The sequence below is a fragment of the Prenolepis imparis genome, unplaced genomic scaffold (genome assembly GCF_030444845.1).
Source record: "Prenolepis imparis isolate NDT839.2.m4 unplaced genomic scaffold, iyPreImpa1.0 SCAF_8, whole genome shotgun sequence".
Classification (NCBI taxonomy): Eukaryota; Metazoa; Arthropoda; class Insecta; order Hymenoptera; family Formicidae; genus Prenolepis; species Prenolepis imparis.
In genome coordinates this window covers 9,589,102-9,614,623 of record NW_028141166.1, presented here as the reverse complement: position 1 = coordinate 9,614,623, position 25,522 = coordinate 9,589,102, and the positions used below count along the sequence as shown (strand labels likewise).

General features: G+C 32.0%; 3 protein-coding genes across 7 annotated transcripts in view; all 3 read right to left on the bottom strand.

The window, feature by feature from the left end:
* Positions 1 to 356: 356 nt before the first annotated feature.
* Positions 357 to 4,938, bottom strand: Clbn (Nuclear export mediator factor NEMF homolog Clbn). The gene is made up of 10 exons (XM_083044995.1): positions 4,748 to 4,938; positions 4,252 to 4,423; positions 3,964 to 4,166; positions 2,804 to 3,882; positions 2,543 to 2,723; positions 2,074 to 2,375; positions 1,797 to 1,983; positions 1,360 to 1,678; positions 983 to 1,248; positions 357 to 907 (listed from the first exon to the last, which is right to left on the bottom strand). The coding sequence occupies exons 1-10, from the start codon at positions 4,801 to 4,803 to the stop codon at positions 709 to 711; spliced, it is 2,964 nt and encodes a 987-aa protein (XP_082901121.1). The 5' UTR covers positions 4,804 to 4,938; the 3' UTR covers positions 357 to 708.
* A 506-nt stretch (positions 4,939 to 5,444) lies between these two features.
* Rps16 (ribosomal protein S16) lies at positions 5,445 to 6,520 on the bottom strand. Its single transcript, XM_083043605.1, has 5 exons — positions 6,439 to 6,520; positions 6,322 to 6,366; positions 6,098 to 6,229; positions 5,730 to 5,844; positions 5,445 to 5,649 (listed from the first exon to the last, which is right to left on the bottom strand). The coding sequence occupies exons 1-5, from the start codon at positions 6,445 to 6,447 to the stop codon at positions 5,504 to 5,506; spliced, it is 447 nt and encodes a 148-aa protein (XP_082899731.1). The 5' UTR covers positions 6,448 to 6,520; the 3' UTR covers positions 5,445 to 5,503.
* A 962-nt stretch (positions 6,521 to 7,482) lies between these two features.
* Positions 7,483 to 25,522, bottom strand: part of LOC145939600 (uncharacterized) — a 405,991-nt gene continuing 387,951 nt past the window's right edge. For 4 of the 5 annotated variants that reach the window (XM_083044035.1, XM_083044036.1, XM_083044038.1 and 1 more), the window contains one exon: positions 7,483 to 25,087. In XM_083044035.1, coding sequence (XP_082900161.1) covers positions 24,802 to 25,087 — 286 coding nt within the window. In that variant the 3' untranslated portion in view covers positions 7,483 to 24,801. The remainder of the gene's footprint in view (positions 25,088 to 25,522) is intronic. The other variant, XM_083044040.1, reaches the window with a different exon arrangement.

Sequence of the window (25,522 nt, the reverse complement as noted above, 5' to 3'; positions counted from 1 at the left end):
ATTACAAGTATATTATTTCAGATTTCTTTTGTATATATGTGTGAATAACTTTTAAACATGAATAATTTAGATCATAAAAAAAATCTATTATGAAAAAATTATAAAAATTTACTATTTTGATAAAATAAAATATTAAATGCATATTTTTGAATAGTATTTCTAAGTACGATAGTCTTGAAGTAATTAGCGAGAGATAATTTTCTGAATTTGTATTCACTAAATTATCATTCGTGAAAACGTTTTGATTTTTTAGCCATTTGTGTGAGTAGAAAATTTTCTTGAGGAAAATAGAAGAATGATTTTATTAACTAAAATGGATAGTACTATAAAAACGCAAATTAATTTTAAAGATTTACATGGGTGGTATGTGGATATTATATACATATTACACATATTATATATTTAAAGTACTTGAATACTTGTGATAATTATTATTAATAAAAAAAGAAATATTAGTAAATACATAACAAACTTTCCATTTTTATAACTGCTATACATAACGCTCTTATAAATCATTTTTTCTTCAAAAAAAGAGAAAAATAATTATTTCAAGTCTCTATTGAAATATTGTTTCAATGAAATGTCAAAGAATCTATATAATTAAAAAGTGCGCAATTTCTAACATATTTAGAAAAAAATTTATATATTGCAAATGATTGAAAAAATTTTCAATTACCTGAATTAAAATTAGCATTTTGAGCCAAGTAATTATTTTTTTAATTTTTTAATTTGAGGAGCGCTTATTTTCACTTTTCCAGGTATGTTCCTAGCTATTGTCTCATCTTTAATTGCCTTCAAAAGGTCCTTTTCTCGTGAAGAAATTTCTTTGTCTCTGAGAAATACAGCCACAGCTGTTTTAGCGGCTTTACCTCTTTTTCCAATACCAGGTGTCAATTTCACTTTAAATCTGAAATTAATATTGCAGTTTATTGTAAATGAGAAATTCTTTTTTATCGATTTTTTACACCAATAGTTATCTTACTTGTAATTTTGTAAGGTATTGTAAGGCGCAATCACAGGTACAGCAAATAATAATTCATCTTCTGAGAAAGGTTTTCCTGTTAATTGATCAAGCATATCAACTTCAGGAATTGGACCTGTGTCCTCATCGTCAATGTTATCTACCATGTTTACAGGTTGCGATGGAACATTTGGTTTTGGATTAGTCTTTTTTTTCCCTTGTTGTTTCGGACCTGATGGATCTTTAATTCTATTTTTTCTTTTATCTTCTTTAGCTGTTCCTGCCGACTGAGTACATGTAAAAATAAAGAGACAGAGATATATAGAGAAATTAAGTTATATATAAATATAAAGTTTACAACAAATGCGTGACATAAAATTGAAAGAAAAAAATAGAACCTGCAAGACAAGCATTGAAAGTCGTCTATCTTCTTCATCTTGATCTTTATACTTCTCTTTCATTTTCTTTAATTTTCCCTTTTGTCCTCGTTTAAAAACAGGTTGTTGCACTTTTTTGTTATCATGTTCATTCTTGTCACTCTTTTCAATCTGTTCTATTTCTTCTTTTAAATGGTCTGTTTGTTTTGCTTTCGAATGTTTCTCCTTAGTTGATGTATTTATTATAACAGGCTTATCATCTCCTAAATAAACTACATTTTCTTCCATACTTTTCTGCACTTGTATTATGGGCTGATTGTTATCAATGTGTAGTTTTACCCTATTTTGTGTGAGAATACATATGTATCAATCTAATTATAAAAATTCTAATTCTAATTATAAAAAATTAAAAGTTTTATAACTTTAATTAGTAAAATTCAGTTTTGTATTAAACTTACTTTGGACCTGAAAGGTCAATTTTAATTTGTGTATCGGGAAACTTATATTTTATATCATCTTCTTCGTTTTCTTCCTCGTCATCGTTTTCTTTATTTTTTGCACATGATTCTGATTTCTCCTGTTCTTCTGTTAAATGATTCTCCTCTTCAATTGGATTTAATGTATTTTTATTTTCTAAATTTTCATCTAACAAAAAAAAATTGCATGTTATAAGTATATTAACAATCGTAATAATTTTATAATTAAATATTAAACAATTTATTTCATTATATTTACCTTCATCCGAATCACCTTCTAATTCTATTTCCTTGTCATCTTCAATTATCGAATCTACTTTTTCGATTTCCTCATCTACAGCTTTAACTCTTCTCTCATCTTTATGCCGTTCTATTGAACTCTCTTCCAAACGAAACATAATACCCAATCCCATGATTAATTGACTTTGTGTAAGATAATTTTTCTTTCCACGTATCATGAAGGATCCAGTAGTGAGATATTCTCCAGTAGGTGCACTCTTCGATACTTGATCATGATGCACCCACCATGCACTAGCTATTACTTTGGAATCCCAGGCTATACTATGAACAGAATATTAATCTCATAATTACAGATATAATTATCACAATATAATAATGTAAGGACATAAAATAATATTTCCAAAAGGGCATATAAATTCACAGGTATATAATTTCAAAGATTATTGTAAATATTCTATATGTAAAACTAAAGATATAATTCTGTATACCTGTATGCAACAGCCATTGTACCAGCCTCTGCTAACGATTTGGGTGGTACAGGAGTGCCACTGGGATTTTTTATTACAACAGAGCTGGCACCAGTTAAGTCTGCGTGAACGTATAAGTCTCCTGCCTTTAGATATCTTTTCACTATTAACTCATTCTGCTGCTGATCTCTTCCTCCAATCACTATATATATATATTTATATGTTTATATTAATTATAGAATTAATAACATTTTAATTTAAATCTATTAAATAATAGATTACCTAAATAATTTTCAGATGTAATAAACCAATAGAATTTTTCAAACCAATAAGTTTTCCTTAATTTATTAATTGTATGTATGGTTTGAACTTCTTTCAGTGTTTGCTTCGTTTTTTTTTCTGCCGACTTTAAAGCTTTTCCATGGGATTCTATTGTCTTTTGATGCTTCCTAGCGGCTGCCTTTTTTTGACTATAATAGTTTTTAGCATTACTAAATGCTGTATGGGCTAAATCTATATCGATGAGCATATGCTTGAGTTCAGATTCTTCGTCGCTGTCTTCATAAGGATCATGTAATAATAAAGTAATGTGATTTGTTTCCAGTTTTAATTGTTTTATAGCAGAAGCAACAGGATCGCCTACAGCCTGAGCTTCTTTCAATAGAACTTGAATGTCCGGCCAAGACATCTGATTTGCCAAGGCACTTTGTATGGCCAGTATAGCATTATCCACTAAAGCTTGATTCCTTGAAATTAATTCTGCTTTTTCTTTATCTACTTCCTGTGTCTTTTCCAATGTAACCAATCTCTGATTGTGATCTTTCCTTACTCTCTCTAATTTTTGTAAAGCTTCTCTTTCCTGTTGTAAAGCTTTTACATCTAGTTTTTGTCCTTCCATTGTGGAAAAATATTCGTCCACTGCAGTATCAAACGAATCAAATTCTTTATATGGTTGAGTCTTGTACTGTTCAAAGAAGAAAGGATGAAATTCAATATTAGTAAATATGAAATCTTCCTTGCCATCTTGAGTCAGTTTTGCTTCTTTTTTCTGGATAATATAGCCTTTTGAAACATGTTTCTTTGCATGATTCATGATATTATCTGCATCTTCAAGTGCTAGAATTAATTTTGGCATATCATCAGTGACATTAAAATCTTTACCAATTTTACAACCAAAAGTAAATCCAGCTTTAAATAAAACATGATCGATCACAGCTGCACCAAATTCTAATAGTGGATTCAATACTTTTTTAAGACTATCTCCTTCTTTAGCTTTCTGAATGTGCTCTTGAATTTTATTGATAGGTGGCATTGTTGCGGAATGTGCTCTATCTAATGGATATTTCTCTTTCACAGCAAATCTAGATATTATATGATTTTGTCAATATTTTATATGATTTTATATATATATTCTGGATTATAGATATATCTTGGACATTTACCTAATCTTATCTCCTTCTGTATGAGGTCTTAAGACATATAAAATGACCATTTCATGATCTGTGAGAATTATATTACCACGATCATACACTTCTAAAATTACATGATATGCAGCCTCGCCACTTCCAAATTGTAATTTTATTATTCGATCCATACCAACTTGAGTAAGACTCTCCAATCTTTTATTTTTAAGATGTTTCCGCATCTGAAAAATGTTTTTGATTGCAAAGTATATAATTGTCATCATATGTGTTATTGAATAATTCAAAATTACTTTTATTTGCAAATACCTTCATGGAGAAACCTGAAGGGGCTACATTTTTTGGCCATTCAAAATTCGTCGTGTGCATTCTATTACCAGATTCAAGTAAAAGAACACATTTTTCTTCGCTACGTTGAAAGCGTATGAGATAGGTACGATGATCTATATCATATATTTGATTGATACGCATGCCAATAAGCCTAAAATTGTTAAATAAACGTAAAATAATTTACATATAATTTTTAAGTTTGAAATGTTCGTGTTATATTAGTATTTGAAACTTATATTACATTAGTATCAAAACATTCATATCAATATATATTTAATAATTGTTAATAACTGTGCAATTAAAAAAATAGCTGGGGATATAATATTTATTGAAATAAAATAAGATATAATATACGGTTTTATATTTTAGATAAATTCTATATTAAAAAAAAATAAATATATATGTATATTTTTGGTTATAATTCTCTCATCATCCTATAAAATTCGAAATATAAAGCTTCTTATCTTTTACTTACTTTTGTAGTTCAGTAACTGAACATACAAGATCGTAAGTGTTAAATCGGGTCTTCATTTTTAGGCAGATTTGATTAATCCTTGGAAAAATTTACTGAAAATTAATGACAGCTTACATACTATTCTACCTTGCACAATATGACGTTACTCGCACTAAAGTATATTCGCGTACAAAATATGTAGAAACAAATCTTATCAAAATCTTTGTGCAAAAATTTTTATCACATTCTTATCTAAATAGCCTTTTATATTTTATTTTTCTTGTGTACATACACCCCCCCCCCCCCCTTTCGTCACTAGATAAATATAAATTTACTAAAAAAACGCAATATTAAAAAAAAATTACTTTTATAGATAAAATTGCTATAAAATAATTAAAATTACAAACAAAATAGATCTACATAAGACAACATTTTATTAATCCTAATTTATATAAAATGATTGAAGAGGAAGAAATTAAACAGAATGAATTAATATATAGAAATATATATATACAAAAAAAATATATGTATATATTCACAAATTGTTGACTAGTGTTCTCATTATAAAAAAAATCGGGTTACAATTAGAAAATTCTCAATATATTATATAAAATGAAAACGCTAAGTTATGTTTCTTATAAAGATATAGTAAGAAATGTATCTCATACACATTAAGAACCGTGAAGGAAGTATATGAAGGAAGAATATATAACATATATAGATTTTAAGTTTTTTTTTATTCAGTAATATGAATAAAATGTAATGTAAAATTTGACATTAACGATAAGATTTCTGGTATCGTGCTCTGGCACCTGGACCACCAAACTTCTTTGGCTCGCACCTCCTTGGATCAGCGACAAGAAGAGTACGGTCATACTGGATAAGAATATCCTTTACTTCCTTTTTGCTAGCTTCATCAACATCTAAAATACACAATCAAATTAGAATTTAATAAACTTTCAATAATTATGTAGTTATGTAGTCAATATTAATATATACTTACACTTTTGATAGTATGCCACGAGAGCCTTGGAAATAGCTTGACGAATGGCGTAGATTTGTGCAACGTGACCACCACCACTTACTCGCACCCTGATGTCAACTCCGGAAAACTTTTCCTAAAATACAAATATATGTAAGTATCTTTCTCTGGAAAATGTTGCATCTCACTTGCATTTGTATTCAAAAGTTATTCGCAAATTCTGTTTTCCTAACAATAAATCATTATGTTTAGAATAAAGAAAGATTATAAACATTAATTTCGATTACAAGTCGAAACAATAAATTCATTTTTAAGAATTTGCATCTCTTTTCCATCATTAATTTGAAAACATTTCTATCTGTTTTCGCATTATACTAATTCTTACTCACTTTGCCCAGCAATAGGATGGGTTCCTGCAATTTGTACTGCAAAACACGGGGTTCCACCAGCTCCAGCGGTCGGCCGTTGACGCGGAGATTTCCACGACCACGTTTGCAGTATGCGACTGCAGTCGCGCTTTTCTGCCATGTACAAGAAGCAGCGTTAGACACATATTTTGTAAGTACAGAGAGTACACGCGCAAATTTAACCTCATTCTCATCGCTAAACTTACCTTACGTCCGAAGACTTGCACGGAATGGATCGGCTCTTTTTGTTTCTGAAAAGAAAATTACGTGTTATATTTTTTTTCAATTAATATTACTTTTTATAAATAATTATAAAAAATTACCTTCTGCATCTTGACGATGTAACAACACGTTGAACAGAAATAGAAAGGAAGTCGATCCTACGCCATGCAGTGTTTTTCATCGATATATAACTACGTTACTCAAGCGAGATACCGTTCCGTTATAAAAAACATCTTTTTCGATAGACGCAACATTATTCTCATATTAACTTTTATCTCTAATTATATAAACGGCTTTTTAATTAATTTTTTCGACTATAAAAAACACTTTTATTGATAATTATTTACATTATTTTTTATTCTTAATTGGCACAATTTTTTGTCAAAGCAATATCATTACTTTCGTAGAAATTAAAATAATACTATTTTGTAGAACAGTTTTTTTGCAACAATATTATTTCTTATAATTTTTATTTTAATTAAATCAATAATTGTTCTACAGAACTTTACCTACAATTTAAATTTGACGCCTTTTATATCGCGACGCCATATTTGCAATATATCGATATCGCGCGCGTTCGAGATCGAGTATCGCAGTCGCGTTCCCGCGTAACGTCGCACTCCCGCGTAAAGTCGTGCTCCACGTAATGTCGCGTTCTCGCATATATTCGCATTGTTCTCGCGTTTTTCTTCGTATAAAATGAGTTTGCACGAGTAAATTAATATCGGGAGTGTAAAATTAAGTGTTATACAATCGTCGCGATTCGTTAATTAGCGCAGTGATAAGCCTCATTCGTTTGGGTACGAGTTAAGAATGCTGCCCTCCAGCTTCCTGAAATGCGGTTAAACATCCAAAGGTAGGATTCAGATCTCTAAACATTATTTTTATAATCTCACAGTCGTTTTGATCAGATGACGACAAAAGAACTATTCAAGATCGTTAATCTTATATGTGAGTTTAATAAGAGATGTGATACAAGATATTTTATAAAGAGAAAGCAACAATGAGAGAGAGAGAGAGAGAGAGAGAGAGAGAGAGAGAGAGAGAGAGAGGAGGAGGAGGAGGAGGAGGAGAGAGAGGGAGTGAGAGAGAAAGAGAGAGAAGAAAATGTTGATAGGATTCAAACTAATTAACCAACGATTAAATACAATGAATCATGATTTTATTTGTTATATAATAATATCTACAATAAAAATACCATATCGTTTGAAAAACAATTTTCGTGTTACAATTATACAGTAATTTTATATAATAATATTTAGGTTTTCGTTCCAAATAAGATGTAGCGATGAACATACACCTCGCGCAGTGGGAGTGAGAAAATACATTTTTTTGTTGCAAATTCCGCATTGTGGTTTCTTCACTCAGTGTGTGTATGTGTATGTGTTGTATGTATGTGTGCATTTTTTTCTCTTTCGAGTACCAACTTCTTTTCCACACCCGAGATGACACCACAGATATACCCAGTGTCGCATTAATATTCTTTCTTTTCTTTTTTTTTGTCTGCTCGTCTCTCATATTTTTCTGTCTCGTATCTTTTTTTTTTTTATTTTGAAAAAGGGAGAGTTTCGTCGGAGAGGATGCGAGGGTGCCGTCTCGAGTGTCTCGCCTGTGCCTCACGCACGCAATTCTTTTTTTCTTTCTCTTTATGTATGTGCGGAGAGTGTGTTGTAGAAAGTGTTGGACTATAGAGCGATCCAACTTTTTTTCACCGAGAATGTCGGCATGGCGCGGATATAATATATCCCCGAATAGTCTCTAAAATTAACTACACTTAATAGTTAATAGTACCGTAATGTCATCTCAATATATATATCATTGTATTAGTTTTATCATAATATATAGAAAATACATATAACAATTATTTAAATGACTCACAATCAATCATCTTGCCATAGCGCGGCGCTCGTGCGCGTATACGCGTCTATGTGCGCGCGTATGCGTATATATATATATATATTTTTATCTATATATATATATATTTATATATATTTATATATAATTATCGGTGTGTTAATTACATGATATTTTTACACTCGTCGTACAGAGGGAGAAAAAGAATGGCGCGGAGGCTCGAGAGGACAGGGGGAAGGAAAGGGATAGATCTCTCACACATTTACATTGTCTCTTTGCTCATACTCTAGCGCTAGTTTAAAAAGAAATTCATCGAAACCTAGTCGATATCTTACAAACATTTTGTCTACCTTGTACTGTAGTACGTATCCTTGCGTCTAGCGAACATTGTCTCGTCATACATGTGTCATATCATTCTGGCAGGCATTTTTTGCCATGCCACTGATAGCCTCTATTTGATTAAATTTGTCCCCTTTCAATTTTCCGTTTGATTTACCTGACTTTTTCGTTGAATTCGATGTATTCATCCGCATTTTTTATATTCGCATATATTCTGTGTTTTGCGACGTGTGTGCCTTTTTAAGACTTGACATATGAAAAATCTATGTGTGCGCATATTGTTTTTGTGTATGTACTTGCACATATACGCGTATCTATAAAGATCTATAAAGATATAGAAGATATATCGGAAGAGAGAGAGAAAGATTATCTTTGTGGTTTTTGGATATTTTAATATATGAAATAGTTTTTATATAGCGAGAACGGGGGTGGAATCGAATTAAATTTAAAGACATTTATTTAGGAAAAGACATTATGTTGGATGTAAAAGAGTTGCTATCTAATGAAATCATGAGTTAATAGAGTAATTGAAAATTGAATTAAATAGAAGAGTTTTTTTTATATTAATATGATTCGTTTTCTGATATTTCATATTCATCTGCCGTATATCTTTTTCGCTATATTTCGAAAGCATTTCCATTCAGCGCATTTCTTCTCACAATTCATATGCATTTGATTGTTATATTACAATACAGAATAAATAATAAACAATTTTTCCCTCTCTCTTTCTTTTCTCATGTTTTTAATATTATTTTGAGGGAGATGTTACGAAAATGGTTTCATTATTTTCGTAATTTTTCTTATTTATTAACATTATAATTAAATCCAGGGTCGCCTTTATATTTACATATTTTGCAGATGATGATCATTTTGCATGCATTATAAAAGCTATTATCCGTATTTAAAATTATGATAGTATATCACATATGTTCTTGCACAGTAAGAAACATTGTTAAAAAAGGCAATATATCGTAGTTTGATTTAATAAATGTGTAAAGTTTCGCAAAATTAATAAGGAATATATAAATGTGTCCTTATGTTTTGATTTTCGCTTTGATTATTATTATTTTCATAATTAACGAAAGACGACCCTGAAAGAAATAACTTTTCAATAATGATGATTTATCCTCAGAAAAAATGAACCGCAAGTTTAAATATGAACTGTGCATTAGTATTCGATCGAAGCCGCGGATTATTGATTCTTACATCGACGACTGTCTCAAAATCTTCGTTTCACGATAGCATAAATATAGCGCGATCGTTAAAAGTCTCCCAAGGTTTCGATTAACAACGAAATTCAGGAAAAGGCTCGTTCGCATCTCAGCTCTTTTCTCAGTCCCGGATAGTAAGCCAAAAGCATATCTAAATTCGTCTACAACTCCTAATAGGAGGAAGGAGGGATACGAAGTTTCTAAAGCCCCCCGCCGATTAAAATGCTCCAAAAGATGTCTTGTTTTTTTCTCTTTTTTTTCTTTTTAAATTTTTTTCGACACTATATTGAGCGGAGAGATATTGCTATATGGTTGTCAAGAAGGATCGTGTCGTATTGATATGTCAGATATTCGTATCTCGCCCCTTTTATTTATTTTTTTTTCGTGTTTGCTCCATCATTTTCTCACTCTTGCACGCACTCGTACAACGCGATCTTTTAGCCCCTTTTTTTAGCGTTTTCCACTCGCGTCGTGCTTTTCTATTTTCAAGAAACGACGTGCGTGAAAAGAGACGTGTGGGAAGGGAAACAAATAATACAAGGGTTAAACGGATACTTAGGAAATTCTCCTCTCTGCTGGAGGGCTGGACGTACGTACGCTCATATTATAATCTACGAGGAAAGACAGGTGTGGAGAAGAAGGAGATACTCTTACAATTTTATATACACGCACGAGGTCGGGGATACAAAAGTAAACGACACCGAGTACGACAGCAACACACCGACCGATTTATGCAGATTGCGAGACCCACTCTTGACATACATAAAAATATGCGCGAACACCTTTGACAATCATAAATATATATAAGTATATATACATTTATATTATTATGTACAACTTACGGCGCGGAAAGATTGCTCAGAGAGTCAAGGGGGAATTGGCGTATCTTTTCAAGAAAATAGTCGTCCAGCCCAGCGAGGGGATGCGATTAGAAGGATAAATCTCTTCGGGTTTTCAGGCCTCTCGTCCGCAAATTTCGAGTGTAAGGGGTTTCTTATATGGCTGGCTTTATCGACAATTAGCTTTAATCATAGATTAACATTTCCTCCTTTCTGTTTCTATGGAAAATGGTAGAGCCAATTAAACCAAGATTAAAGTCAACGATCCTTTCGGTAAAACCAACACACAGCCCCTTCGAAATTATCGACATTCTAGCTATGCTCTGATTACTTTTCGATTTTTCGATCGCACCGAGTGACACGAATGGCACATATCTCTAATGGCTTGTATTCTCGCTGCACATTTAACATTAAATGCGTGTGTCCAAAATTCTTGTCACGCGGTTTTCGCGATTACAGAATTAAAATTCGGAATCAGACAATTGCATTTAATATTAAATGTGCCGCTAAATAGATGAATCTATGTGGCTTTCACCGTTACTGACCATTCTTAATACTGCTTCCTTTATATAAACTACTTAAAAATACACGAAGAATCCTCGCGAGACATCGCCGTCGCGGACACGCGCGAGCGGGACGTTATTCTTTTCTAGATCACTTATCCCTTATTCAAAGCTGCAGCTGTGATTTTTGCATATTTCTGTGCAATACATGCTCACCCGTTAACAGCATTTAATACGCGAAAAAAATTCGACCATGCGCTTTCTCTTCGTAGAGCCATCTCGAGAGTCTGTCAACGAATACGATAATCGTATAATTTAATTTTATTTATTAACAAAAATATAAATAATTGTATTATTATTATTTTAATCTTATTGGTAATAAATAGTTTATTCAGATATATTTATATGATTAGAATGACATAATGAATATATTATCTTTTTTTTATGAGAAAAAATGAGCGAAATATTTTTAACAAATTCACTGTTTGATTTATGTTTGTTAAGGAATTAATTCCTTCAATGAATTAATTCCATCATTTTGATTGTCAAGAATGATATTAATGAGAATGACTCTCGAGGATAGCCCTGCGTTACATGCACGACGAGTACTAGCTCGCGACGCAGTCGTTGAATTAATTGATACCGAAGTAAGAAGGATCTCGGGGAGGTGAGGGTGCTTTTTTTTCCATGTACGAGTACGACACATATAAAATCCATGCTCTTTATACATGTTATTATTGCATACTACACGTTCGCCGCTGCGGGCCACGAGGCGCCTCTCTCCTCTCTCTTCTCGCTTAAAAAGTATTTAAATCTTAATAAGGGTCGGTGGCTGAGGAACGGGAAAATCTACGAAAGGCTCTTGACAAGCCGGGCTTGACGAACGCGCTTTAACACGATCGATGTTAAACAAGCGAAGCGAGTAAGAACGAACGAGCCATCTTTCTTCTTTTTACTTCGTACAACTCGAGCTTGAAGTATGACGTTACGAAAGATTCTTACGGAAGATTTAGAAGCGCAGAAAAATTCTAAAATATCTAAAAATTTAAATATACGCGCGATGACACTATATTTTTATTTCACGAAAAATAAGATTAACTCTTTCTTTTCACTCGGATCGCTCGAGATTTATAAATAGCCTAGAGTTTGATTTTCACAGTCTCTCTATATATCTTTTTTGCTGCATTTGCGGCTTTGACCCAGTTCTCGTTGCCTCGAGATTTTTGATTGAGTGGTAAGGTTTGATTATAATTTGGCACAGTGATTATTGTTGAGCGTTTTTCTCGCTCGTGCGAGGACGATCTTATCAGTACGATCGAGGGAGGTAGATCTTCACGATTTACTGATCCAGTCGTAATATATGTTAACGCGACAGTGTAGCATGATAGTCCGAGCGATAGTTGGATCGACTTATTCGTGATGTGTGACTCGATACAATTTGATCTTCCGACAAAACTGCATCGTTTAATTATTGATGAAAGAATGATGTCCGATATTAGTAGGTACTGACATTGAATTCTCGCGAGAAAGCATATCCCTTGATCGTCGTTTTCGCTTTAATTTCTTGAGCATCGTTGTTATTTGTCGCCTGATTTTTGCGAAATACAAAGGGAGCGAATGTACGCGAATTCGATATTATAAAAATCATTGTCACACCTTTTGGTCACAATAGTGTACAGTAGTGTTTGGGACTTGTTGTGATAAGTCTGGAAGCCGCAATAATAACGATAACAATATTGGGATGTTGTACGTTGACATGCAAAAAAATTAAACTTGCTATATTCGCGAATAATAATTAGCGACAAGTTATCGGAAGTACCAACATCACTTTGTGTTAGAACTTCGCGATAGACTGCTGTCTCATCTAGAAATGCCTTGGAACAAGTTTCTCAATGTAATCGCACAGATTATATAAAGCGCCTTTTTTCGTGAATGTCAATCAACGCTCGTACAACTCAATTTTCATTACAGCACCGATTGCACAGGAGATCATTTAGGAAGAAGATATAAACGTTAACAAGAGCAACACAAACGAGCTGGAAATGGATAGCGAGTGCGGATTTTTTTTTAACATTCTTATATGGATAAAATTAATTGCAATAATTGCATAAAAAATTTAAATTTCATGTATCTCATGATAAAGTCGGAGAGTAATCGCATCGTATAGAAATCGAAAGTTTTACGAGTGATTACGCTTCGAATTATTTGCCGAAAAAGTTCTAAGACTGCGTTGATCTTAATTTCATATTGCATAATAAATTTTGCACGAAATATGTCCACACTCGTATCCATTATCACGCCCGTGCGACAAAGATTCGCATTATATTCTACCTAGAAAAAACATTATTATGACAGAATCTAACACGATCAGGGCCCTCTACATACATCTGCATCTTATAAATTAATACTTTCCATAAGCATTCACACACACCCGCAGTCAAAGTGCCACAACTCGCATTTAAAGGTCTAACTAACGGAAGATTGTCTGCTTAGGGTCTTTTTCATCCACGTCAATGCATCCATGAAGCGAAGTGCCGCATGACACATTCATCGAGGATCTCGTCGGTGCTCTCGCCGATCTCACACACACACACACACACACAAAATTGTAGAATAATTGTTAATTGTAAATTGCATTCATAAGAAACGATATTAGCGCCATTAACTTTATTATTTTGGCACGAGTTTGTATGCGTAACGGATTATTATTTCGTTACATTATCGTACCTGGTAGAAATTCAATCTATTGTAAAAATACTTTGAATTGCAAAGATTTATTTTAAAACCAGGAGAACATTTTTTTCTAGTTTATAAACGTCTCGTAATTTATGAGACTCATATCGTTTCTTATGAACATCTTCGCGATTATCGACAATAGCTGCACAATCACTGAAGGAACTTAAACATATTGGCCACTTGTGCGAATTAGTTTCTTATCAATCGATAAACAATTGCGAGGCGGTTTCCCCGTGCGTCATGGATGCAGAGCTCCCTCGGCCACGACACTTTTGCTATCTACCGAAACTACTATTTACATCAATTCCTTGTAGACATAGCTAGCGTTTTACAATTGAGAGATATACATTAAGTGTTGAATCTCGCTGGAAAGAAACACGCACATGTACATACATCGTTCATTCGATCGTCTCGCTCAGTCATATCCGTCATTCGCACTTGCAACTATTTCTTTTTTTCTTTCTTGTTGTTGCTCTATCACTCTTTGCCTCTTATCACAACACCAAACAGTGCCCACTTCGAATGAAAAAGACCCGGTATGGGGCCTCTCTTAGTTGCGCTACGGCAGAAGTATCTCTATTAACAACCGTTGTTAAGATAATGGATAGTTCTTACTCGTCTTGCTGTTAAATTCGTACGCACATTACATCCCGGCAACACGCTGCTAGACACATTCTCACCCTTCGCTTCTGTTACTTCCGTGATTAAAATCTTGATAAAAAAATGTATATACAATCACCTTCTATAATAGCAATTTAAGCATCTTCGAAGCATTCTGTTTCTCTCTGAGATTTTATTTATTTTCTTACATCGCGTAAGATTATTAATGTGTTCTGAAAATAAAAAGTAATATTTTCGTATGCTATTAATTTTTAAACAAATTGTTAGTAAAAGAATTGTATGTGACAGTTATTTTTACTAATGTTATAATAAACATTTTTCTATTAATTATTATATATTATATATATTGAATAATATACCACGGAAGTTATCGAAGCTAAATAAAATTTTAAGTGCCCCTTCTAGATGGTATGGAATCAGACGTTCTTCCTTATGATTTTGTAACGAAAACAAAAGATAGAAAACGGATATTTTGTAATTACTAATTATTTGGGGGGGTTTTATGGAGAATGTAATTTAATTAATATCTCGTCAATGCGTTGCAAAAACATCGAGATAATTTCATTAACGATAAAAAGATTGCATTGTACAAAATTTTATGGAAATATAGGCAGTGAAAACGGAGAGACTAACTGATTAAAATCAAACTTGTAATTCTTAAAAGTAGAATTGCAGAACCAGGTACACACGTTGGCAATTGCTAATTTGCTTTGGCACAATGTTAGCATGTTGCTTAAACTCGATGATAGTTGACACGAATGAACTAGAATCACTTGTCATTAACGCGGAATTACAAATTCGAGATAAAAAAATTAATTTTTGTCTATTTGCCAAAAAATTAGAGAATCATAAAATATAGTAATGTGAGACATATCTTTTTATATATTCGAATTTCATAAATTAGCTAAAAAATAAAAAAAATTACAGTGACTTAATTTATCATTAGTGAAAATCATAAAAAATATATCTCCAAATATATTTATACGATCGACATATACAAAATTCGTGAAATGCATTTCGGGTAATTTTATTAGATTCGCTGGATTTGCAACGCAAAGTACTTGCTAGAATCGAAAAGATGGATTTTTAGTATTATATTCTTTTCTTTTTTTTTACCTTCATTATAGCCAAATTAAAGAAAAAATTTCTTATTGATAAACATGCTTACATTTAGAGTAAGCTGATATTGACAAGTTCTTCATTCATCGCCTTTCTATTTTTCTTTCTCACTCTCGTTCTCATTTCTTCTAATATCGTAGTTAAAAGTCAACGATTAGTTACCAGAACACAAGGCACTTGGCTTACACATCATACATGTCTTTTTTTGTTATTAATTTGCTTTTTGGTATAGCTCGGTGTTGAGATAGCTGGCGCAAGACGCGCCGCGGCGGACAACGCGAGATAGATATTGCCATCGAAGAGCAATAAGTGCGATAGCTTAACGTAGAATTCGTAATCGATTCAACTTTTAAGAAGATATATGAGGCGATAATGAAATCTTTCGAGGACGTATGTTGAACGTTATAGTTAATTGAAGTATACAGTGTTAATACATAGTGAATCTACAGAGATAATACCTTTGTCTATTATATAGAGTATATATACTTCCCTATTAAAATATTTATTAAAATTGTCTTAAACATTCGTTTTTCTATTATATCAGATAAAATATTTACTCTCATAAGAAAGAAGCTAGGAAGATTTTCATCTAGAATCTCGCATCTAGAATCGTTATCAAAGATCTCGCGTCTTGTCGCGGATCGCGGTGCGTCTTCCGACGTACGATGAAAATAGCACTCACCTCACATACACAATATTCATAGAAGAAAATAGTCATATACAATATATATGTATATGTCGTACATATAATATATATATACTATCTATGCAATGCAGTAATAATATATATAATATATATTTACTTTATATATATTCAGTATTTGTCTTAATATATATATACTATATATATTCATTTATAAACGACGGTTAGATTATTTAATTACATCTCAGTATTAAAATTCCTCACCCTATCTCTCGTACACACAGGCAGACACGTACGTGCTCGCACTTTCGCTCGTTTTTTTTTGCTTTCCTATCATCGTAGTAGTAGAGTTTAATGGTACACTTAATGCTCGTGCTGTCATGAGGCAGGATTTTCGGTATTTCCTCTTTTTTGCCTTTCTTGTTTTCTTTTTTCTCTAATACGGATCGCTAGAAAAGACCGACTTATTATAACGATCCGATCGCACGAAAGCTTATATGTCTATATATTTTAACATATACCGTCGATCTAAGCAGAAAGTACGTATTTTTCTTTGATTTTATATTTGATTACACTGTCCTTCGACAACGGTTGTGATGCAAATCGGTCAGTAATGTTTCTAGAAGTTCTTCGCGAATTTCTCGATTTCGTTTTTTTTCCATCTTGTCGAAAATTGAAAATCGCGAACTATTAAATAAATGCCGCTTTGTTTCTTCTTTTTTTCTGAGATCGCGTATGACTATATGTATCAGCTGTTCTTGCTCCATAGTCACCGTTGATCTGTGTACCAAAGTCCCGCCTCTCACGATTCAGAAGAAGCGTGGGATTTCTGTATTTTTTTATTTTTTTTTAAATTTTTTTTAACGAACAACATCGACATTTAACGCAGCAAGTACGGGACCGCTCGGCCTCTTTCTCTTTTTCTCTCTCGCTCTTTTTTCTCTCTTTTTTTTCTTTCTCTCTCTCTTTCTTTCTGTACACCATACTCAGTTTTGTATATATATATAAATATATATTGTATCAGTGTATGTATACATATGTATGCAGCGACACATATATACACGTACGCTACTATCTGAGTCAATATGCATGTGTATAATATAGTAATATCGCTTTTTCCTCATATATTCAATATATATATATATATATATATATATATATATATATTAAATAAAATGGTATGTATATATATGTATGCGCAATGTAATCACTAGTTCAATGTATATAAGTATCGCTTTTCAACATATAATACTGATGCGCAAACGCTCGTTGACCTGGCTAAGTCGTTTATTAGCTCCTTAATGATCAGATGCAAATCCCGATGACTCGAGTTCGCTTTTCACTTATTATTTCGCATTTCGTTTCGATGCTACGCTTCGCCAGATTACGAATTCGTGAACTAGATTATGAATGCGGCTCCTATACCTGGACAAAGAGGAATCGAAAATTCTACGCCCCGCAAACATTTTCAATAATATAAACGAGACTATATTTATAAAATTCGTTCCACCCATTCTCTTTACGCATCGACTATTTTTCACATTCCAAATGCATTAAAGTTGTTTCGAAGGAATAAATATCAAAGTTTGAAAAAAAATTTACATAAAAGATTATAAGTCGATCAAAATCTATTGAGATTGACAAGTCGTCGATTTTAAAGATTGCCGAATCTACGATAACAATAAAAATTATGAGTGGGCACTCCTATCTATATGTTATTTCATTTCATATGCTAATTTTCTTTACGCAACAAAGAATTTTCAAAGTCCTCGCATTCGCAGATTATTCACCGCATCGTTTGTGCTGTTCTCGAAGACATGTGGCGGAGTTGCTTCTTCGGGGGGTTCTGGAGGCCTCCTTTGGAGTTTCTTCTTTTCTCTTCATCAATGATCTTATATCTCGCTTTTTCTCAATTCATATTACTTCAATAGACTCCAGATTAAATTAAGCTTTCGTTGGCAACTCGATACCACATCGCATTTAAAATTGACTGAACTGTGCTTAAGTATGTAAACAACACATTGCAGCTTCTTGCCAAAAGTCAATTGCGAGTATTATGTGCTTAAAAATCCTTTTAAAAAGTTGAGAGTTGTGACGAGATGAAATTTTGCGAATCATAATATTAATTGTAAAAATCAATATCAAATTGGAAATCAAGTAATATCAAATAAAACAATCTCACATATAAAACAAGTTTCTGATTACGCGTGTGCGTGTATGTAAGCACATTTAAAATTATTTACAAGCATAAATTTACGAAGAAAAAATATTGCCAAACGAAAATGAACGATATTAAAAATTCTCGCGATTACTCGTGGAAGACAACTGCAAGGCATTTTGTTATCGAGCTTTTTAAAGCAGAACTTAGCCGGCCAGCTGTAGTTAGTCCACACGTACCTATAACGCATTTAAGAATATATTGTCCATATTGCTTATGGCACCAACTTTTGAGCGATTTTATTACACAGTCTGGATAAGAGAGATAATTGTGTTTTGCTTCGCCCGAGCTCGCGTCTCTTTGAGCAAGGCAAGAATCTGATTAGGTGGACAAGTAGCTAAGATAACGTGGATTCTAAATGTATAGGTATACTTATAGATAATATCTAGTTGAGCAGAGAGAAATATGAGAAAACAACGATAGTACAAACGCGCCACTTGAATATATTGCTACCGAGCACGTGCTCCTCTTTCATTCTATTAGAATTATTGCGACGATTTTTTTTATACGAGCGAGAGGGAAGTATATTGTACAGTCGTGCACATTTTTTTACTCTTTAGATTTGTTTAATATTTTAATTTGCATACGAATTAAACGACGAAGCTAAGGTAATCTGACAAATTATATCTTTGAATATATTTTTGAATATAACAATGAAAATAAGTCTTAGACACATTTTTAAGGGTTTTATATGGAGATAAACCTATATACATATCAATATGCGGAAAAAATATATAAATGACATTAAATATTTGATATATATAGAAATATAAAGCTTATATAATTATATGTTAGAATTCGCGTTTTATCTCATGATCAACGCATCTCATTATCTTTTTAATAATTGTAATAACTGTCCTCGTATAAATTTCGATGTGACATGTGCGTGACTCTTCTACAGCTGACCATGTTCTAGTACATTAAAAACACTATTAACAGTACGTTCCGTAGTAAAAGTTAATAGAGAATAGTATAACATCAAATAGAAGAGTATAAAGAACCATGCTGGTGTATAGAGATAGACATTAAAGTAGATAATAGATAAGAGGACGATAGATTACAATATCAATAATCCGTAATAACTTTTTTCACTTATTAAGAGTAATTTTGCATAAACGTTGATGATCATTTAGTAGACTTTTTTTCTCTTTAATACAATATTTTGAGCACATTCCTCAGGTGTATAACCACGCTACACTTTCTTCATCGAGTTGTACCAATATATTCCACAACTTATTAAACTCCACCAGTACTAAATTATTTAACGATTATCAAGAGCTTTTTATAAAATAAGCTATGGCGTGCATTGAACATTCTGTAGAAAATATTGCGCGAAAATTTATTTAAACCAACAGAATAAGTAGTATAATATAGTTACTATAATAGTGGTTTTCCCAAATAATAATTACCAAAATAAATTATCAATAATAATGAAATTAACTTAATTAAAACATATTAAAACATCACTAACTCTACAATTATTTGCATTTAGGAAATAATAATAAATTTATAAGTATTCGTTGCCGAGAAAAGAAGTCTGGCATTTTCTCCTTTACATATTGCTCGATTATTATCCGCTTCTTCCATCCAACGGTAATCCTAGTTATATTCTTATATAACGCGTGTGTAAATTTTCAATTTAGCTCACACAACTGCGAATGCGGGATGTCAGTATCTTTTTTAATCACTGATATATTATCAATATGTTAGTTCAGTAATATAGAAGTAAAGAGAGTCTCGTCTATGATAAAAACAAGCACGAAATTATTAATCTCGATTAATGTCTTTTGTCAGCTTGTTATGAGATTTCGAAAATAAATATGAATAAATATTTTAACAAATTAAATACGCGTGACGTGTCAACACAAGTCTAAACGTGCGACGTGCGATATAAATTAAATAGGAGTAATATAATAACAACAGAACGGTAATTTTTGATATGAATAAATAACTGTTCATACAATAAAATGTAAAATATGAAACAATACAACTGTTTAATAATTGTCAATGAGTGCAAAATGCTCCATTTGCACAGCCATTAAGTTAAGTATTAGTTGGTAACTTCAAGTTATAATCATCTAATCACATACATGTACGAGAGCACAAAAAACAAAAATTATATCATGTACAAATTTGTCGACGATTAGTTCAGATCCATTCACTCGATGTTATCGCTATTCGATTTATGGCAGTACAATATCGGTACAACTCACTAGTTGATGGCACGGGTCCGCCTATGTACAAATATGTAATACCATATACCACATACCATTTAAATACATCACATAGTTATCATTTTGTTATATATATATTCTTCATATAGATATATATATATCATTTTTTTCTGTGACGTGGAGGGACTCGTTTGTACAATTCATGCATATCTTCGTTACGGTTTCATTGCTTCGTTTCATACCTTTCCTATTTTGAGTAAGTAGCCTCCAGTACTGTATTTCGTATTGCTACTGTTCTAAATCCAGAGTACAATTTCATCTTAACACATATAAAGAAAATAAGTGTCAAATTGAAGTCTCAATTCCAGTTTTTTCGTCATATAAAATTTCTAGTAAAATTAAACAGTATATCATGTGGATTCATTTTCATATAATCGTAATAAGTCACAAAAATATTATATAATTTTTAGAATAAACTATAACAAAAAAGAGTTTAGAATAACAAAAGTAATTTTTTATCGTGACAATATATTTTTTTATTTATATTATTTATTTTTATATCTTCTGGATTTGATCAGAATCAATATATTTTATCTCATCGTTTCATTTATTACTACCTACGCCATTCCCTTGAAGCTCTAAGTCTGATTAAGAGTTAGATTACATATAATAATAATTATATTAGTAGAAACTTAGTTTCTGTAACAAGTGTATTGTCTTAAATGATATGTCTGCTAATTTTGTTGTAATCGACCTACGCACTGAGCCTGTGGTCGAAATCCATAACAATTTTATTCCTTAAATGAACTAACTTTAAGATTCGAAATTCTAGAATCTTAAATAGTATAGTATATAGATCTCTAATAATACTACACTCTCTCTCTTTTGCTCCTGTACTGAAGGCCACTCTACTCAACCATTACAGAACGATTCATGTTAGTTAACATGGTACAAAGGAGTATTTCCATGGGCTTGAAAATTTATCACATAAATATCTACAAATATAAATTTTACGATATCACGAATGTATCGGAAGAATTAAAAAAGATTTTTTTACAATTTACTAAGATATTTAATAGAATAGAGCACATATTATTATAGGCCGTTAATAAGAATGGCAAATTACTATAATTCTCGAATAATATTATACATATAAGCATTAAAAATTAAATTAGTGCCCTTGGTGATACCCCCTCATATATAGTCTCTTGTCTGTAAATAAATAGATAGTAATGCAGATGTTGTGGCCGGAATATTTGATGTTTAGTTTGCATTACATTTTTGTAAATGGGGGATAAGATTAATGAGACACACACATAAAAATAGAATAGAGATTAAAGTGCACGCTTCTCTGAATGTCTAATGTCATAAGGGAGAGTATAATCTCCATATTTCGGACAATTAGACTTTCTTTTACAATGATAGCTTATATTTCTGACGGAAATAAATTGGAAGATTTAAAGACATTTTTTTACGAATTGTGAAAACTTGGCAGAGTTTTTAAAGCGTCCTCAGTCACTTGTATTTATTTGAGAAAAGTTTAAAAAGTTAAAATGTACGTTTTGTGTGTGTGTGTGTGTGTGTGGCCGTCTATGATTCACTTAATTATAGAAAAGTTAATAGAAGAAGAATGTTAACAACAATGATTTCAAGAGTAGAATTATTAGAGCATCTACGATTGGCAATTCTCTCGAATAACAATTTGTGTATAATTTCAATATAAATAAAAATATAAATATAAATATAAAAATATAAATAAAACTTTAATATAAATATATTTTGATCTCTTTATACAATATTTAGTACGCATTGTTTATATATGTTTGTTTTAATAAAACACATTTTTTGCTATTTTTATCCTAAATGTATTGAATGACTGCGAGGGAAAGATGTTCCTATATATACAAATATATATATCTTTAATTTGTTTTTAGTATTCATGCATTTGTGTGTATACATATACACAAACAAATTCATGGACAACTAAAAATAAATTGAAGAACAAAAGACATAAACTGTGAAACCTCTTGATCAGAATATATATTTTTACACAGAAAAAATATATTGCAACATTTAAAATTATTTTCTTGTTTTATATAAATGTCAATTTCAAAGACACAATTGAAGAATGTAACAACGCTAATAAAAAAATTAAGAATTCAATACACTATCAAGATATAAAAAAAGTAATTTTTTTATTGCTTAAGGCACCTTACATACAGGAACATCATTGTAACAACTTTTAAACAGGAAAGAAAAATTCCTATAAATTGTGGAAACATGCAACTATAATTATTGTTTTTAGATCAAGAGCTTTGCCACGTAGTCTCTAATAAGGTAGAAAATGAAGTGACGTATATATACTTTTTTACACACACACGCACATATATATATATGTATGTATGATTATGTATGTATATGTATGTATAGATCCCTCCTAAAACAATCTAAAACCTAGCCTACTTACTTTTGCATAGACCTCATTTTAATTATACATACAGACACTGACGTTATATGTACAAACATGTACACATCTTATGTACATATAACTATTTTAATGATCATTGAAATTGATTGATATTATTTAATAAATGTTCTCTATTCTGTGTCTGTGTGTGTTGAATGCGCATATGTATAATATGTATGCATGGGCATATGTATAATCGTTAGTTTACCTTTAGTATCGACGACGCAGGAAACGCTTTTGAAGTGAAACTTGAACAACGTCCTTTCTAAAGATGATTATTTGTCTAAGCTAAAACGAAGTCTTCTCAATTACATCAATTTGCGTTTATACATATTTATATTTATATATATACATATATAATATATATATATATATATATTATATATATATTATATATATTAAAATTTTTATGCAATTGTGTACTATTAATCTACTAAGTAACAGAGGTAAAGAAATTAAGGAGTTTCAACAAATCTCTTCTACATACGCATGTGTGATAGGATTTACTTATTCTCATTCAAATTTTCGATATGCTAATAATATTTAAACTAAATATAAAACTAGAGCGCGAACATGCAACAAGTTGTACATTACATTCCGGAATCGGTCGACAAACCGCAATTTATTTCATCATTTTATCAGTGTTTATTCAGATTAAACTAATATTAATGTTGGAAACATAATTTCTAGCCAGTAAAAACGTTAATAACGTTACGTAGTCTCGCTCAAGCGACTATAAAATTTGTAAATTATAAAACATGTACTTATCGCCCTCATCGGCAAGAAAATAAAAATATGGTCTGAAAAATACGGTTTAATGCAAACTGATCCCGGTTGTAATCGGAAGAGAAAACAACCTAAAACATTTTTAAAAAATTGCGAGAGGGTAACAGGTAACAATAATATCTTGTGGCACAATCTGGGAACATTTCACGTGCATAATAAATAGGTACATTGAAATCGCGTTTAATCGTTAGGCGCTTATTGTAGGTGCACGTCAATCTCTTTCGTATTTTGAGTTAGCACTCATTGTGGCGACAGTGGCGTGTGTACGTTTCCGTACGTTTACTTGTCGAGTTGTATTTGATTTTTCTAGGCCATGTTAAACAATCGTATTCACTTTTTGTCTTCAACAAAATGCAAAATCTGCACGTTCTCGCTTCCTGTTTTAATGACGATTTTTTGTTCTTACGCTGATGCCGGCTGATCTCGTCTTCCATGTTAAGGAAGATGTTTACGGTCAATACCCTGTCTCCTTGTTGAACAGAGCTCGAATATTATGATTGCATAGTTAAAGATCTTTTTACCGCTGCGCCATTAAACCCTACGAGTTCTACGACTCCTTAGTGCTTAGCTTCCCATTAACGTTAGAGAGATGTCTTTTCTTGAACGATCGATACTATATATATTCTTCAAGTCGCAATAAATCTAATTAGTCCGCGTCGGATCGAGTAAATTTACCAGTCACAGCTCTCCTGCACAGGTTCGCACATACAGAGGAGATGTTCGCGGAGGTATTTTCGGAACTATCTATCGTGGAAGTTTATTATCGCGCAGCGTGCCCGTTCATGAGAAAAAGTCTTCACGTTCACGTAAAAAGATATTTCTGCAGCGTTATTTATAACGATTGTGCGATCATTTAATAAGAGCCTGCTTTACCGCGCGCGACCTTACTACTTCCCTATAGTATCATTACAGCCTTCGTTAAGGTAACTTAAGTTTAATTACTTGAATCTCGTCCTATGGAGGCCTCGTCGGATTACGGCATAAGTGTGCTGTATTTTGGGCGTTGTTGTCACTGATACTCGCAGGCAGTTGCTGCTGATGATCTTGAATTTGTAGCATAGCATTGTCTGTCTGTTGTTGCTTTTGTTGGTTTTGTTGCAATGGCATTGATTGTTGCAGTTGTTGCGCTTTCGTTGACTGTTGTGTCGGTCGTTTAGATTCCTGACCCGTTGAATCGGGCAAGGGTATTGGCCTGTGGGATTTCATGTGCGCACTTCTGCTTTTCACTTTGTTGAAAACTCTGAAAGAAAAGTATGAAATATTAAATAAACTATTACTCATCAAATCGTCGATATGAATGAGTAAAACGCGTACGTAAGTCTAGTGTTGTGAAGTCTACAATACGTGATGATGCCTGATTGTCAAATCCGACGAAACTTAATAATTCGTAGGAAACGTAATGATATACGTAGAAACAATCGAATTTTTATAGCATATTTTAAGTTTGTATACACATTCAAAAACACTTCGTTCTGCAAGCGTTGTATATATTATGTCTTAATTTAGACATGTACAGTTTAGTATGTTCACATATATTTCACACATAACGTGAGGAATCAGAAATATCGACATAGCAACAGCAGTCTAACAAATCATGCTTGCGTTATGCATATTTAAATTTAATACTCATTATAACATATCACATAGCCAATTTATACAAATATCTTTACTGAAA

Bases quoted from the DNA above. Each gene is read 5' to 3' on its own strand.
- Clbn (XM_083044995.1), bottom strand. From the start codon at position 4,803: ATGAAGACCCGATTTAACACTTACGATCTTGTATGTTCAGTTACTGAA. The intron at 4,167-4,251 runs GTATTTGCAAAT...AACATTTTTCAG, and splicing joins CTTCAGGTTTCTCCATGAAG to ATGCGGAAACATCTTAAAAA. The intron at 3,883-3,963 runs GTAAATGTCCAA...TATAATATCTAG, and splicing joins ACAGAAGGAGATAAGATTAG to ATTTGCTGTGAAAGAGAAAT.
- Rps16 (XM_083043605.1), bottom strand. The intron at 6,230-6,321 runs GTAAGTTTAGCG...TGTACATGGCAG, and splicing joins TGCAAGTCTTCGGACGTAAG to AAAAGCGCGACTGCAGTCGC. The intron at 5,845-6,097 runs GTGAGTAAGAAT...TTTGTATTTTAG, and splicing joins CCATCCTATTGCTGGGCAAA to GAAAAGTTTTCCGGAGTTGA.